This window comes from Mustelus asterias, chromosome 25 (genome assembly GCF_964213995.1).
Source record: "Mustelus asterias chromosome 25, sMusAst1.hap1.1, whole genome shotgun sequence".
Taxonomy (NCBI): domain Eukaryota; kingdom Metazoa; phylum Chordata; class Chondrichthyes; order Carcharhiniformes; family Triakidae; genus Mustelus; species Mustelus asterias.
In genome coordinates, this window is record NC_135825.1 from 14,358,513 (window position 1) to 14,375,845 (window position 17,333).

A 17,333-nucleotide genomic window follows, 5' to 3' on the forward strand; every position below is an offset into this window, starting at 1 on the left:
GTGACTCCAGAGCCACAGCAATGTGAATTGACTCTCAACTGCCCTCCAAGGGCAACTAGGGATGGGCAACAAATGCTGGCCCAGCCAGCGACGCCCACTCCCATGAATGAATTTTTAAAAAAGTCCCGGAAATACTAGGTGAGCTTTTGAAAAGCAATGATAATCCTCAAGAGTCACCTTTCCTTTTTAGTTTTGTTAGCCGTATATTCCGTGTACACTTATGCAGATGAATTAGATGTGACAGGCATGCCATGTGATAATGGCCGGAATTCTCTGGCCATTCACGCCCCACCGTCGCTGCCAGAGAGGACGGAGAATTTGGCGCTCGGCCAAATTTCCGTTGACTGCAGCGGGACCGGAGAATCCCGCCCTCCGTCACGCAATGTAGTTTGCGAGGTGTGTTTTACAACAACTTATACCGTGCCTTTCGGGTAATGAAGAACCACAAGGCTCTTTGGAGGAGCATGCTAAAACAACATCACGATACATCAGGAGATATCAGATCAGGTGACCAAAAGCTTGGTTAAAGAGGTGGGTCTTAAGGAGTGTCTTAAAGGAGGAAGGTGAGATAGAGAGAGGTGTATTATTAAATCTAACATTATAAACTTAGCATTTCTACTGATCAAAGATGAAAACTACCAGCAGCTCCAAGACCAACTGTAAATATCATACCTTTGAAGAACTTCCATGGCGTGGCTGGACAATCCAATGGATATTTTTCAAAGCTTTTGCTTTGGGGAAAATCAACTTCACTTTTGTCTCATCTCAACTGGTGCAGAAACTCTCATTCTTGTTCTCATTCCAACCCACTCCTTGCTGGTCTTCCACATTCTACCCTTTGGAAACTTGAGACGCATGTCTCAACTCACACCACGTCCCATTCATCTATTACCTCTGTGTTCACTGATGTGCATTTTCGCCAGGCAACATCTTGATTTTAAAATCCTCCACTTGTCTTTATCTGTATAATCTCTTCCAGCGCCTCAACCCTCTGAGGTACCTGCACTCTTCTAATTCTGGCCTCGCTAGCATCTTTGATATTAATTACTCCTCCATTGGTGGTCGTGCCTTCAGTCACTTCCGCCCTAAGCTCTGGAATACTCTCCGATGGGCTGGAACCTCGGTGGAGCAGAAATCGCAGTCAGAGTGCCTTCCACTCCTATTTATTTGCTCTGAAGTGCGGGCACATTTTTCTCAGCCAACCTTCCAACTTAGGCAGGGTGAGAACAGTGCAGCAAGTTCCTGAGACCTTCTGTTGAGTGAAGCAGATTCAGGGCTAAGGAAACACCAGCTGCCATAAAGCAAGTAAGTTTAAAGGCCCATCCACTTTGTGGAGCCAAGCAGAAGGTAAGTGAGGGGTTGAGGAGGTAATGGGTAGAGTCAGATGGTCAGTGGTGTGGGAGTCAGGTAAGGATTGAGTGGTCAGTGGGCGGGGTCAGGTGGTCGGTAGGAAAGGGTCAGGTTGTCAGTTGGGGGGGTCATGTGATCGGGGTCAGATGGTCAGTGGGGTAAAAGCAAAGTGCTGCAGATGCTGGAATCTGAAACAAAAACAGAAAATGCTGGAAAATCTCAGCAGGTCTGACAGCATCTGTGGAGAGAAAATAGAACCAACGTTTTGAGTCTGGATGACCCTTTGTCAGAGCTAAGGGAAAAGAGAATCAGAAAAGATTTACACTTTGAGGATGGGGGAGAGCTGTAATAGGACAAAGGGAATGCAAATGAGGATGAAGAACGCTGAAAGAGGTGCTAAAAGTGTCCATTAAATGATCAGAATATGTGACTGGCAGAACAGTCCAAAGATGTGTGGGTTAGGTTGATTGGCCATGCTAAAAATTGCCCCTTAGTGTCCTGAGGTGCATAGGTTAGAGGGATTAGTGGGTAAATATGTAGGGATATGGGGGTAGGGCCTGGGTCGGATTGTGGTCGGTGCAGACTCGATGGGCCAAATGGCCTCTTTCTGCACTGTAGGGTTTCTATGATTCTAACAGAGGTACAGATGGTTAAGGCAGTTGCCCTGAAAGGGGAGGGGGTAAGAAGGGGAGCGAAAATGGAGAAGTGGACAAATGGAAGTGAAAAAGAAGGACGATAATGATGAATCAATGAGACGGAAAGAAGAAACGGAATGAAATAAAATAAATGGAAATGGGGTGAAGGTGGAGGGGAAGCAGTCAGGAGGTGGGAGATAGTGGGGAAGGTGGGTGTGCGGTGGGAGGGGAGTTGGGTAGTGTAGTCAGGGGGTGAGGGGTTAGTCAGGGTGGTGGGTAGCTGGAAGGACGGTGAGGATAGTCAGGAGATTGGGATTAGTCAGGGGGTTGGGATGAAGGGGAGGGTGTTCCCAGGTGAAGGAGGGTGTAAGTACTATAGTTACCCACGAGTCAGAAGTGGTTTTGCCTGGTTAATTATTCTTGTAAGATATTCGGCACCATTTAAAGTCCAGCGTATTTAATTGGAATTGCAGATGGTTTCTGATTCAGGGTAATTGCTGAGCGGATGTTTGAAATTCCCAGGCAATCCTTATGTGGTGCCTCCTGGTGGGGGGGATGGGGTGAGCTGCATTTCTGGGGTACGTCTGGGGTATGACATCCCAAAGATCAGAAGTTATGGCCCTGGATTATGGATTCTGAGTTGTGCTAGTAGATGTTTAGAATGCTGTGGCTTAGGGGAGGTGTGTGGGTGAGGGGAAGGGTGCGGTAAATGATGTGATACCTAATCTATCCAGAGTAAAATGGAGAGGATTGAGTCTGATGCCTACTTTACACCCTGCCAAAATTTACTATTTAATAACTTCAATCCGATAGAAACAATATATTGGACCATAACGTCCGACAAGCGGCACGGTAGCACAGTGGCTAGCACTGCTGCCTCACAATGCCCCCGGGTTCAAGTCCCGGCTTGGGTCACTGTCTGTGCGGAATCTGCATGTTCTCCCCGTGTCTGCGTGGGTTTCCTCCCACAGTCCAAAGATATGTGGGTTAAGTGGATTGGCCGTGCTAAATTGCCCCATAGAGTCGGGGGGGGGGGGCTAGCTAGGGTAAATGCATGGGGTTATGGGGAGAGGGCCTGGGTGGGATTGTGGTCGGTGCAGACTCATGGAGTCATAGAATAGAATTCCTGGAGTGCAGAGGAAGGTCATTTGGCCCATCGAACCAGCATCAACATGGGTGGCATGGCCTCATTCGGAAAATGATGGCTCTCAGGAATTAGAAGATTGTATTCACCTGCCCTTGAAAAGGGCGCTGAAACCCCCAATGGCCGGAACTGCTTGGGGCCCCTCAGGTCCCAGCGCAGTCCAGCACCGACAGATTCAAGGTCACCCCCACTTCTTTACTGCACTGGCTGCCGTAAAGCAGGAACGTTTAAAGGGCCCAGTGAAATTGACACGGCAGGGACAGGGTAAATGTCTCAGTTATGTGGACAGGATTGGGAGGGTCAGAGGGTGTCTGAGTTTGGAGGGGTTTGGGGATGGGGGAGTCAGAGTTTTGGGGGAGTCAGAGTTTTGGGGGAGTCAGAGTTTTGGGGGGTCGGAGTTTTGAGGGTTCGGAGTTTTGGGGGAGGTGGGGATGGGGGCTGGAGTTTGGGGGAGTTGGGTGAAGTCGGGTGTTGATCTTGTTGGGTGCGGGTCAGGCCCACGCGCCGTGGGACAGGGGCGTAGGGGTGTCAGTTCTGCTTGGCGAGTCGGATGGCGGGGTGGGGGGCGGTCGGGTCTGTGGATTGGGTAAATCCTTGGGGGGGGGGAAGGTCGGGATGGTGGGGAAAACCATAGGGGAGTAGTTGGGGGTGTTGTGGGAGGGGGGGATTGAGAGGATGGAATGAGTTCCGTGGAGGCATCAGTCTCCAGTACAATAGTTACCCAGAAATTGAAAGCGGTTTTATTTCCTCTAACATTTTTGGGGTAACTATTGATTTAACAGAACCATCCAAAGTTAGCAATTGAAATCACATTTCTGGGTGGTTCCCAGCGCAGTGCTACCTCCCACAGGAAGTATGTGTTTCTGGGGAATTATTATGGAAACCTTTACCCCAGCCCTTCTCAACCCCCCAAAAATCCGATGTTGGGGAGCTCGGAAGTAACAGCCAATTATATCTGCCATAACCCTGCCATATAATATCGAGAACTAGACAACAGTACATAACTCCTTGTCCCTAATTAATATTAACCCGTGTTAACATTCTCCTAATGCAGGATGCATGAATCGGGTAGAACAGCCGCAAACGACATGCTGAGTTAATTACCACTAATTAACTCAGCCTGCACAGTACAAGCTCTGTGCTTAACTCTTTGTTGACTCATTGTGGTCTATCGAATGCCAACTCAAAATAAATTGATATTTATTGATAAGTCTGTACACCAATGCATATACCCTTAACATCTTTATCTCTATGAATATTAGCAGCAACTTATGATGTGGGCAGGTGATTACAATTGATGGGGAGGTGGGGATGGGGGCTGGAGTTTGGGGGAGTTGGGTGAAGTCGGGTGTTGATCTTGTTGGGTGCAGGTCAGACCCACGCGCCGCGGGACAGGGGTGTAGGGGTGTCAGTTCTGCTCGGCGAGTCGGATGTGGGGGGGGGTGCGGTCGGGTCTGTGGATTGGGTAAATCCTTGTGGGGGGGGGGGTCGGGATGGTGGGGAAAACCACAGGGGAGTAGATGGGGGCATTACGTGATGCCAGTCCTTGTGCATTTCTTGTGAGACTGAATAAGCACCAGAGTTGTGGTTTCTTCAAAGGCAAATCACTGGGGATGCTGGAATCTGAAACCAAAAGAGAAAATGCTGGAAAATCTCAGCAGGTTTGACAGCATCTGTTTCTCTCCTCACAGATGCTGCCAGGCCTGCTGAGATTTTCCAGCATTTTCTGTCTTGTGGTTTCTTTAGACAATTGAAAAAAAAACTAACAATGGAAAGAAAATTCCCAATGTTCAAGGCTGGGATTTTCTAATTCCACCCTCTTCCGCCAAGGTGGGATTTCCCACGCCGGATACGGTGAACCATTGGCCAGCGATGGAATCTTCCGGTCCTACCCAAGGCTTATTGCGCGGCTCACCCACCCAGCTGTCTGGGGAACTGCCGCGAATGATCAGGGGTTACGGGGAGAAAGCAGGAGAATGGGGATGAGAATCGTATCAGCCATGATCGAATGGTGGAGCAGATGAGATGGGCCGAATGGCCCAATTCTGCTCCTATATCTTATAGTCTTAACTTTAGCTGGACCGGAATATCCAGCTGGCAGGACGGGCCAGAAAATCCCACCTCAAAATGTAGCCACCACGGGGCGGGATTCTCCACTCTCGTCCGTGGCTGGGACCAGTTGCGAACGAAACCGGAGAATTTGGCCCTCCAACCCAAAACTCCATTCACTGTCAGCGGCACCGGAAAATCCCAGCCGCCAACGAGTACGGAAGATTTCGGCCAATAATTCTGCAGAGCGAATGTTTTGATTTGTGGCGCTGAATTCCGAATGGTGTCCGCAAACCCTGAAATGAGTGCACGTTCGAGTGATGTTGATTTACTGCACTGAGCACAGCGCCTCACAGCGCCAGGGATCCGGGTTCAATTCCCGGCTTGGGTCACTGTCTGCGTGGAGTTTACACATTCTCCCCGTGTTTGCATGCGTTTCCCCCGGGCGCTCCGGTTTCCTCCCACAGTCCAAAGACACGCAGGTTAGGTGGATTGGCCATGCTCAATTGCCGATTAGTGTCAGAGAGACTAGCTAGGGCAAATGCATGGGGTGATGGGGATAGGGGCTGGGTGGGATTGTGGTCGGTGCAGACTCGATGGGCCGAATGGCCTCCTTCTGCACTGTGAGATTCTACGATTCTATTTTTCACCTTTGCCATCCAAGATACCTGGAATTACGTGAACAAAGGTGTGGCTAAGTTTCCATTACCAACGCCCAAAGCAGCTGTTGTCCACAAGAAATGCAAGTTTTGTGATATATCTGTGAGGTTACTTTCGAAATATCAAAACTAATTTCTTAATGGAGACTCTGTTGTAACCATGGTGAAGATTCCAGCTAAAAACAACCCCTTATCTTTGTTAAAAATTATATATAGATATATTTGACTTTGGATTATGACAGCTCCTTTCTCTGCAATCTGCTTTCTAGGTCCCTGCTCTCCAGCGTAACCTGTTGAATTGTGATAAGACAGTGTAAAGTCGTGTAAAGTATTGCCAGGAACCTGCAGGGGAGTTTAGTCCACTGCAGCCCACACAAGGAGATTCCACCTTGATATCAGTTGAATTGCAAGTTCCTGTCATGGCCCGAATCAGTTTAAAAACAAGTGTTGTCCAAGTCGAATGAGTCCTGTCATTGCTTGACTTTTCATAGCTGGAATGTTAAGGTTCTGAGTGGCTTTACTGCTCCGACAACATCTGTCAAGCCTTAAAAGCAAGGAAACAAGTCCAAATCCACAGCAATTTCTGCATTAAAACAAAAGACTATTGCCTCGTTACATTGGTTAAGAAATTGAACTGCAGACTTCACCAATCCTTAGAAAAATGAATCTTTGTACGAAACCACAGCTGCAGGCGTGGCCAATGCCCCATCACATCTCTAAAATGGCCGCCGTGCGATGAATGTCCACTTTTGATCCAGTCACAAGGGTCAGCAGCAGTTTTGTCTTGTCGATGTTTTATTGTCTGCCAAGGAGATGGAGTTTGTCAAATAACAATCTTTCCATTCTGAATCCTTAGGAGGAAGAAAGGAAGAAGAACATTTAGAGGGTCAAATGTAAAAGGTTTGCCCAGAAGCTTTGCCTTAATGGACACACCTCAAGCTGAACATGTTACAACAAGAGGGAAAAAGAAGGAAGAAATTAAATCAGGCAATAAGGAAAGACCATTCAGCCAAGAAAACCTGATTCTTTTACTAGCCCGATTAGCTCCATCATTGACTTTACTCAGCAAAGGTATGATGTGGAGATGCCGGCGTTGGACTGGGGTGGGCACAGTAAGAAGTCTCACAACGCCAAGTTAAAGTCCAACAGGTTTATTTGGTAGTGCGAGCTTTCGGAGCGCTGCCCCTTCATCACTTGAGCAGCGATCCAAAAGTTTGTGCTTTTCCAGCCTGTAGGTTCATACAAGATGAAGGAAGACATAACAATGAAAGGGCTACACTGAGGAATTCCAGAGTATTGGGGCAGCAGCTGAGTCCATGGCTAGTTATTAGGCTGTGTATTTTGGGGGTGTGAGGGCAGAGGCGGGTGGCTTACAACCCCTAGAAGGAAGCTGACGCTTGCAAGCAAGTCCTGCCCCCCCCCCCCCCCCCCCCCCCGCCCCCACCACCACCATGTCGCACTCTGCAGGCCAGCTGAGTTGCCCGACGGTGGGACGTCTGCACCTCAATGTGGAGGGCGCCCCCACCCTCGGGAGCTGCTGGCCAATCTGACCAGCCACCAGCCCCATCAGCACCAAGATCTCAGTAGTGGGCACTGCCAGGACTGTACCAGTTCCACGAGGAAGGTAAGTCCAGGGAGGACTCAGCCAGCTTATGGAGGGGGAACCAAAAGAGAAAAGGCTGGAAAATCCCTCAGCAGGTCTGGCAGCATCTGTAAGGAGAGAAAAGAGCTGACGTTTCGAGTCCAGGTGACCCTTTGGGGCAGGGAGATTGGGGAGTGGGGGTGTGTGTGGTGGGCTTTTGATTGAGATGTCAGGTAGGAAGGAGGCTGTGGGGTACTATCTTGGGGGGAGAGGGATGGGGGGGTGCCCCTGATCTGCAAAAAGCACCCACTGAAGATACCCCCTCTTCCTTCCTGCCCTTTTGAGAACTTTTTTTAAAAAATGGCCTCCCAATTCCATGTACACCGACTGTATTATGGCATGGGCAGTGTAATAACTGGATCAGTTGCCTTGTTAACAAGTTCAATTGACCCTGGATTATTTATTTTATCTTGACAGGTGGGCTGCCAACTTTGGCACCTGCCCACCTAGTGTGATCTGGGGGTAAGTCCAGGGCTGGGTCAGAACAAAGAACAAAGAACAATACAGCACAGGAACAGGCCCTTTGGCCCTCCAAGCGCGCGCCACTCCCTGGTCCAAACTAGACCATTCTTTTGTATCCCTCCATTCCCACTCCGTTCATGTGGCTATCTAGATAAGTCTTAAACGTTCCCAGTATGTCCGCCTCCACCAGAAGGTAATGGGCTGCACACACAGCCTGTTTTACATGCTCCCCCTCCCTCACTGTAACAGGCCTGGCAGGGACATGGAAAATCCAACCTATCATGTGTGGGTTTGAATGGACTGTGTTCTGCTTGGACTTCCCTTCCCTTTTAAGCGTTATTTCAAAAATTGTGTAACAATGGGAGCACTGTCAAACGAAAATGACACAATCCAGGAAAGAACTGTGAGGCAGATAGATCTGTCTTAGTTACAGTTTCTAAACATAACTGCTCCCACGCTTGGTAACGCAACCCAACCACTCATTAATTCTGTAGCTCAGAGAACATTCCAGTCGAATATTCTGCCTCACTGATATCACAGTCGACATGCAAACCAAGGTTCACCAGCGTACGGGCAGCAACCCACTTACAAGAGCGAAGGAAATTCTGCTTCCCTCTGCTACCCTCTTACTGGCAAGATGCCTTTCTCTCTCACTGAGGCTCCATGCTCAGCACTAATCAGAGGAAATGTTCTCGTCAGCTTGACTTATTAGAGACCGTTTCACCAAGTGCTTTTTTACTCCTTCGGGGGACTGGCTGGTCAGCATTTATTTCCCATCCCTAGTTGCCCAAGAGCAGTTGAGAATCAACCCCATTGCTGTGGCTCTGGAGTCACATGTAGGCCAGACCGGGTAAGGACGGCAGATTTCCTTCCCTAAAGGACAATAGTGAACCAGATGGGTTTTTCCGACAATCGTTTCATGGTCATCAGTAGATTCTTAATTCCAGATATTTTTTATTGAATTCAAATTCCACCATCTACCGTGACGGGATTCGAACCCAAATCATTGGCTGAGTTTCTGGATCACTAGTCTAGCGATAATACCACTAGGCCATCACCTCTACTAAAGTCTAATACCATGACTGCAAGACTATGAGGTTCATTAAAAAGGAAAGATGACAACTGCCCTAAATTATGCGGGGGAATCTGTTAGAATCTGTTGTGGGCGGCACAGTGGCACAATGATTAGCACTGCTGCCTCACAGCGCCAGGGACCCGGGTTCAATCCTACTCTCTGTGTAGAGTCTCCCCATGTCTGCGTGGGTTTCCTCCGGGTGCTCCGGTTTCCTCCCACAGTTCAAAGATGTGCGGGTTTGGTTGATTGGCCATGCTAAATTGACCCTAGTGTCAGGGGTATTAGCAGGGTAAATATGAGGGGTTACGGTAATAGGATCTGGGTGGGATTGTGGTCAGTGCAGACTTGATGGTCCAAATGGCCTCCTTGTGCACTGTAGGGATTCTATGAATCTTGGTTCCCCCTTCAAATAAAATTAAATAAAGGGAACTCTTCAGCAATGTCAGTCAATATTCCCTGCACTGTATTGTTTCACAAGGCATCATTCTAAATGTATAACTAGGTGTCGGTAGCTTTGCATTATTGTTAAGGACATGGTCAAGTGCAGTCCTTAGCACCAGTCCTTTATCATTAAAGATTTATCAAGCTAAGATGTGCAATTATATCTGATATAAAAACAGAAAATGCTGGAAAATCTCAGCAGGTCTGACAGCATCTGTGGAGAGAGAACAGAGCCAACGTTTCGAGCCTGGATGACTCTTCTCAAGAGCTCTGATGAAGCTCTGGAGAATTATGCTTTCCTTTCTAAACAAGGTGTGACTATCATCTATTCAATTATATCAGACAAAAGTTGACTCTATTCCTCTGTGGAAATATCAAAGTATCTTCTTAATGGTGATGATAACTTCATGCTTGAGCACTGATTATTCTTAAACGACTGATTTAAACGAATGGCTCTCAGCTTTACTATGGAGTGGGAAGTGGGTAATAGCCATCCTTGGTCACTATCGAGTGTTCACAATGTGTGGGGATTTCAGGTGAAGGAACAATCATAGTTGTGATGTTCCTCATCATCAGACAAGCCATTCACTCACACAATGTTTGAGGAGGAACAGGCAGGCTGTTACTTTATGTGGAACTGATAGGGAAGAATAATGAGGAAGAAAATGTGCTCAGAAATATAGCGGGGAATTTTAACCCCAAAAGCAGAGTGGGTTTGGGTCAGATGGGAGGTTATAGGTTAAAGATCTCAATCCCGACCCCAATCTCACCCAGATTCATGGAATTGCTGCAATGCAGAAGGAGGCCATTTGGTCCATCGTGTCTGCACCGGCTCTTCAAACAATCATTAGGACTTAGTGTCATTCCCCTTTCATTTCCCTGCACCCGTCCACATTGTTTCTATTCAAGTAATTATCTAATGCCCTCTTGAATGCCTCAATTGAAGCTGCCTCCAGCACACTTCCAGGCAGTGCATTCCAGACCTCAAACCACTTGTTGTGTGAAAAACTTCAGAAAGGGGGGCGTTGATGTGTTCATTAACATTCATTAACACAGTCCATTCTCAACTTTAACCTATAATCCGTTCACAAGCGGGGACAGTTTCTCCCTGTCTATTCTGTCCAGCCCCAGCCCCCTCATGATTTTGAACATCTCTATCAAATCTCCTCTTAATCTTCTTCTCTCCAAGGAGAACAGCCCCAACCTCTCCGATCTATCTTCATAACTGAAGTTTCTCATCACTGGAAGCATTATTGTAAATCTCTTCTGCTCTCTCCAATGTGTTTACCACCTTCCTATTGTGTGGCGCCCAGAACTGAACACAATATTCCAGCTGAGGTTTAACTAAATTCAGCATAACCTGCTTGCTTTTGCACTCTATGCCCCATTAATAAAGTCTAGAATACTGTATTCGTTCTTCACGGAGGAGGATGGAGTGTGTGGGAAGGGGTTGATCACAATTTAAGTATTATAATGAGACTTTGTGCCTCATGTTCATTACCATTTTGAATCTAATTCTGGCCAGCCAGGTTTCCCTGAGTCTCAGGAAGCTCAGCAGCTACAGGAAGGTGAGGGCCTGATGGATCTAGAATGTACTTACCTTGCAAACGCACCCGTGATTGGACATCAACCCTGACCTTTCCAATATCCTTCTGACCTTACACCACAAGGCCTCTGACTTCAACAAAGATGTCTTCCTGTGGCAGAATGATTCCATACCCTATGACACTATGACGTGCGTGCTTAAATGCGGGAAAACCCCTGGGCCCTCTACACTCCCAATGAAACTTCCTTTGCATATCATGGGCTTGAGAATCAGGCCTGTATTCTTCGAAGCCTACCTCTGACCACAGTTGGCATCAAGCAAGATGCGGCATGTTGGCACAGTGGTTAGCACTGCTGCTTCACAGCACCAGGGACCCAGGTTCGATTCCCGGCTTGGGTCACCGTCTGTGTGGAGTTTGCACATTCTCCCCGTGTCTGCATGGGTTTCCTCCGGGTGCTCTGGTTTCCTCTCACAGTGGGAACGACGTGCTAGTTAGGTGCATTGGCCATGCTAAATTCTCCCTCAGTGTGCCCGAACAGGCGCCGGAGCGTGGCGACTAGGAGATTTTCATAGTAACTTATTTATTGTTTATTTATTAGTGCCACAAATAGGCTTACCTTAACACTGCAATGAAACTACTGTGGAAATCCCCAAGTCGCCACACTCCGGCGCCTGTTCGGGTACACTGAGGGAGAATTTAGCATGGCCAATGCACCTAACCTGCATGTCTTTTAGAATGTGGGAGGAAACCGGAGCACCCGGAGGAAACGCATGCAGACACGGGGAGAACGTGCAGACTCCGCACAGACAATGACCCGAGCCAGGAATTGATCCCAGGTCCCTGGTGCTGCGGGGCAGCAGTGCTAACCACTGTGCCACCATGCTGCCTTTCTTCATTGCAGTGTTAATGTAAGCTTACTTGTGACACTAATAAATAAACTTTAAACTTTCAAACCTTGTAATAAGGCCTCTCAATATGATCACTTCACTCACACAAACACAAAGAAGGTTTAATTTATTATCTAACCTGAGTTACAGTAACATTGGAGAGGGTTGCGCTCTCACTGCCACTTTAACCTGATGTCTGATGTGATAATATTGGCAGTGAAATGCTGCAACCTGAATGATGGAGCCACCCACAATGTGATCTGCACTGTTGGGTGGTGAGAAACACTGATATTCCCTCAGTGGACGGGCCAAAACACCATGCCACTTTTTTCTGAATGGCACGGGTCACTGGTGGGAGTGTGCCAGTTAACAAATGGCAAGTGAGTTGAGTTATTCATTGATTCCGTTTATGTTAATGGGTTGAACCACCTGGTCGAGCTCTCGACGCAGAAGTGATGTTCCAACAAGTGCCTGACTCCCTCCCTTCACGGAGAAACTGGAATGGAACGCAGGCCCAAAGGTTCCGTGTCTTACCCTTGCAAAGCTACCACCAATCCCTTCTGTCTTCCTGTAGAGAGGGTGGGATCAGTGAATGGACAGGAATATCACTTTTGTGAGTGCCACAGTCAAGATGCATCTCTGTTTTGATGCATTGTGCTTTTCTTAGTTTCCATTCAGCTTGTCTGGAACCTTAACAAAACTAACATAGGAAAAGGAGGAGGCTATTCAGTCCCTCAGGCCCATTCTGCCATTCAATGACATCATAAAGTTTAAAGCTTATTCATTAGTATCACAAGTAGGCTGGCATTAACACAGCAATGGAGTTACTGTGAAAATCCCCTAGTCGCCACACTCCGGCGGCCTGTGCGGGTACACTGAGGGAGAATTTAGCATGGCCGATGCACCTAACCAGCACTTCTTTCGTACTGTGGGAGGAAACTGGAGCACCCGGAGGAAACCCATGCGGACACGAGGAGAACGTGCAGACTCTGCACAGACAGTGACCCGAATCGAACACGGGTCCCTGGCGCTGTGAGGGAATAGTGCTAACCACCGTGCCACCCCAAATCATGGCTGATTTGCAACCTATCTTGCCTTTCCTTCATATCCCTTAATTTGGTTAACAAAAATCTATCAACCTCAGATTAAAATTAACAACGGACTAACATCAATTGCCTTTTGTAGAAGACAGTTCCAAACTCTTAGCAGCATTTGTGTGTAGGTATGTTTCCTAATTTTACTCCTGATCTGCTCTAACATTCCAGACGGTGCTACGCTTTGCCCTAAATTCACCAGACCAGGGAATAAATTGAACAAATCACTGCTCCTTCAGGTGTTTCAGTAATAAACACAGAGGTAAGTATAGATGGACATGGACAAAGCCAGGTTTGCTCCCTAGCTTGCGTCGCGTTAGGTTTAGCCATGCAGGGTGCTGCAATTGGTCCCAATGGATTTTGGGCTCGGGAGTGAAGAAGTTTGGATTTCTGTTTCACATTATTATTCCTCCCACTCACCTCCCCCTCCCTGTGAGACAGTGAGCTGGGGTGGAAGTCAGGAGGAGGAGCGGGTTGAGTCTGCGCGTGACATTTTCCATGGTCAAGGGGCCTCCTGAAATTTGAAGGCTGGTTTTATGCATTGCACAGCTAGTGGTGAGCCCACACTTCACTCATACTGAATCAGTGGGGGGAGAGAGGGGCAGAGGGACGGGTACTTGCCAGCCATAAAATAACGGGGTCAATTGCCGGGTCCCATCCTGCCACGGGAATCCGGGACGGAAAGTTTTGTGGACCATATGAAGGTCGGTTGATCTCGGATGCGAATTTCCAATCTCAGGGCAGGCGGGACTGGAAAATCCCACCCAATGGGGTCTCCCTTTTAAGACAGTGATGAAAAGAAATTTTCTCTGTCCGGGGGGGTCATAGATCAGCTGAATTTCTCTTCCCACGAGAACAGTGGATAGAGGATCACTGGAATGTTTATGGCGGAGTTAGATAGAGTCTTGATTGACCAGGGAGGTATAGGAAGTAGACGGGAAGTTGAGGCCACATTCAGGTCAGTCATGATCTTATCAAATGGCGGGGCAGGCTCGAGGGCTCGAACAGTTTCGTCCTGCTCCACATTCGTACAACCGTATGACTTTCTGATAGTGAGCAGTGCGCACCCGAGTTTCTGATACGCATTTTCAGCGCCCACTCACGGAATGGCCCTCCTTGCCGGCAAGGTGAAGAGGGTGTCATTTGGGCGACCAGCACCCATGGAACCAAAAATGAATTCAAGCCAATGGCATGGGGTTAGGAGTGGAGATAAAGTGGTCGGGGGCCAGGGGGAAGTGAGGGAACTGGGAGTTGTGGATGGGGGGGGGGTGGGGGGTGGGGAGGGTCATCTTTGACACAGGATTTGAAATATTGGAAATCTGCAACAAGAAGCCAAAGGAGAGACCAATCGGGGTTACTGTTTGTGTTTAAATAAACACCTGATATACAAAAAGTACTTTCTCCCTTCAATAGGTTTTTCTCTTTTTTTATATATTACCAATGATAATTGTCATATCATGATTGTCCTAATCATTATTCGATGTTCAATAAAGATTGTTTTTCTAACACAATACTTGTCACAGTCTCTCATTCCTGTTACATCCAGAGTACAGCTTCGAACCGCGATGCAACTCTGAAAGGGACACTCACAACTCCTCACAATGGGGATGATTCTCCCAGCTCGAGCCGTGCAGTGGGTCGGGAGATATCAGCGGTGGCCAGTTCGCGGGCTTCCTGCTGGACACCACGGCCTCCACGCGATTCCCAGCCTAGAATTTTCAGCGTAATCAGTTCCACACCAGAAAATGGCATGGAGCAAATTTTGCTATGGAAATCACAATTTAAATTCCATTAGTGGGCACGGGACTGAATTCTCCGGACACCCTGCCGGGAGTGGTTCACTCCAGCGAGGCTTACTCCTGCTCCCCACGAACGGGGAACAGGTGACCGACCCCGCTGGAGGGAAGAGAGACCATTGAGGCCCCCCCCCCAGGGGGTCGGGGGTAAGGGGGGGTGCCCCTTGGGCAGTGCCAGCCTTGCAGTACCAGCCTGGTTCCCTGGCACTGCCCAAAGGTCACCTCGGCACTAATCACTGGGCATTGGGCAGTGCCAGGGGATGGGGCCAGAGGGGGAAGGGCCTATTGGGGCAGGGCCTATTGGGTGGATCCATTGCCACTCTACACAGGGATCGCAGGCAGAAGGAGGGAAGAGGTGATTGGCACTGGCCATCCAGGTGAGGGTGGGGTGGGGGGGAGGTCAGGGCTCCCGGGGGGAGGATTCGGGACTGGTCATTGGCTGGGGGTCAGGGTTGCCCGGCGGGGATCAGGGCTGTTGGGGGGGGGGGCAGGACTGCTGGAGTAAGGGGGGGGGGGGGTCGGGGAGACCAGGACTGCTGGGCCGGGTGGGGGGCAAAGGGTGACCGGGAGATCAGGGCTGGCCAGGTGGGCAGTTGGGGAGATCAGGGCTGGCCAGGGGTGCAGGGGACATTGGAATATGACTGGGGAGACCCGGGAGGCCAGCGATTGAGGGGTGCGGGGGTTGGAAGGCCAGCGATGTGGGGTTGAAGAGCTGGCCAGCGATCTGGAGGCCAGCAGTGCAGGGCCGCTGCGCTTGCACTGATCTCCACGCTGAAAGATTGGCACGTGCGCAGTGGCCTGCTCAGCACTATGCTGCTGGCCTCTCCAGCGGGAATAGGCCCTGGCCCCCGATTTTCAGAGGGAATCCCGCTAGGGCTCTCTGTGATGCACAGAGTGTCAGAGATTCGCTCTGGAAATCACGCTAAAAAACCTAATGGTATTTACTCTCATTTTCCCGCAAATTGGGGACTTCAAATTTTCCGGGGAGAATCCCGGCCAATCCCAGCCACAACTGTGAGCTGAGTTTGTTGGGCAATTAATGTGAAAGATGAGCAATTTGGTGGAATTCAGGGGTAGGTTAGAGACTATATCATAGGATCCCCACAATGCAGAAGGCCATTTGGCCCATCGAGTCTGCACCCACTCTCCGTCAGAGCATTTTACCCAAGCTCTATCCCCACGTATTTACCCTTCTTAACCCCTCTATTCAACACACTAAGAGGCAATTTAGCACGGCCAATCCATCTACCCTGCGCATCTTTTAGACTGTGGGAGGAAACCGGAGCACCCGGAGGAAACCCACGCAGACACGGGGAGAACGTGCAAATTTCGCACAGACAGTGACCCAAGCCGGGAATTGAACCCGGGTCCCTGGTGCTGTGAGGCAGCAGCACTAACCACTGTGCCACCGTGAGCTCCTATTTTCTCAAGGGTAAAAGAAAAGTGACACAACTCGCGGACAACATGTGGCAGTTGGCATTTCATGGACTAACTCTTACTCGCTGCAAATCGTTGGGTTATTTACACAGGAATAATGGCGTGTGCATTAAACTCACTATTATTTCGAGCACATTCGGAGACTTTTATCTATTTTTAAATAAATGATGTGATCTCTACCTGCAATAGTGCGTTTTGGGCGATGTTCTCAAAGGCGTGATCCACATTGATATCCTCCTTTGCACTCACTTCAAAGTAAGGAATATTGTGAGCTGCGCACCAAGCTTTTGCCTCATCACTTGTAACCTACAGGAGTGAAAGAAAGAGGAGGAATGAACGTAACTTCAGCACGATTGCAGACGGAGTGGGATTTTCCAGCCGTTTCCGCCGGTGAGATCTTCCTGTCCCACTGACGATGGCCTTCTGCCACCAAACCCCATCGACAGCGGCAGGACTGGAAGATCCCACTCCCAGCTAATGGCAGGCTGCCTCGACAGCTGCAGAACATGTAGCTGGGGAGGAAGGGTTGGGAATGGGGAATCCCACCATAATCTACAAGGTTAACTGCCCATCTCTGAAAAACTTTTGCAACTTATCCAATTTATTTGAAAACCCAAAGTTGACGTTAGTTCTTCGCCTTGCCTGGTTTGTGCTTCATTCTGGAGTTTTTGATAAATACCCCTTCCTAATTGGTTGGAAAAGAGCCATTGTTCGGCCAATCAAGCAAGTAGACATTAGGCTTTGACCTGGTCATGCGAAAGAACAAAGAACAAAGAAAATTACAGCACAGGAACAGGCCCTTTGGCCCTCCAAGCCTGTGCTGACCATGCTGCCCGACTGAACTAAAAGCCCCTACCCTTCCGAGGACCATATCCCTCTATTCCCATCCTATTCATGTATTTGTCAAGATGCCCCTTAAAAGTCACTGTCGTATCTGGTTCCACTGCCTCTCCGGCAACGAGGTCCAGACACCCACCACCCTCATACCTTTCCTCATACATCTCCTTTAAACCTTGTCCACAGTGCTGTTCGATTTGATTTGATTTGATTTATTATTGTCGCATGCATTGGGCTACAGTGAAAAGTATTGTTTCTTACGTGCTATACAGACAAAG

The 17,333-nt window shown here is 48.8% G+C and overlaps 1 protein-coding gene across 1 annotated transcript in view; it reads right to left on the minus strand.

The window, feature by feature from the left end:
- Nucleotides 1–4,149: 4,149 nt before the first annotated feature.
- The window catches only part of LOC144511814 (ras-related protein Rab-7b-like), a 39,296-nt gene continuing 26,112 nt past the window's right edge, over nucleotides 4,150–17,333 (minus strand). Inside the window, exons 5-6 of the mRNA XM_078242163.1 lie at nucleotides 16,399–16,524; nucleotides 4,150–6,688 (exon numbers count right to left, since the gene is read on the minus strand). Coding sequence (XP_078098289.1) covers nucleotides 6,605–6,688; nucleotides 16,399–16,524 — 210 coding nt within the window. The 3' untranslated portion in view covers nucleotides 4,150–6,604. The remainder of the gene's footprint in view (nucleotides 6,689–16,398; nucleotides 16,525–17,333) is intronic.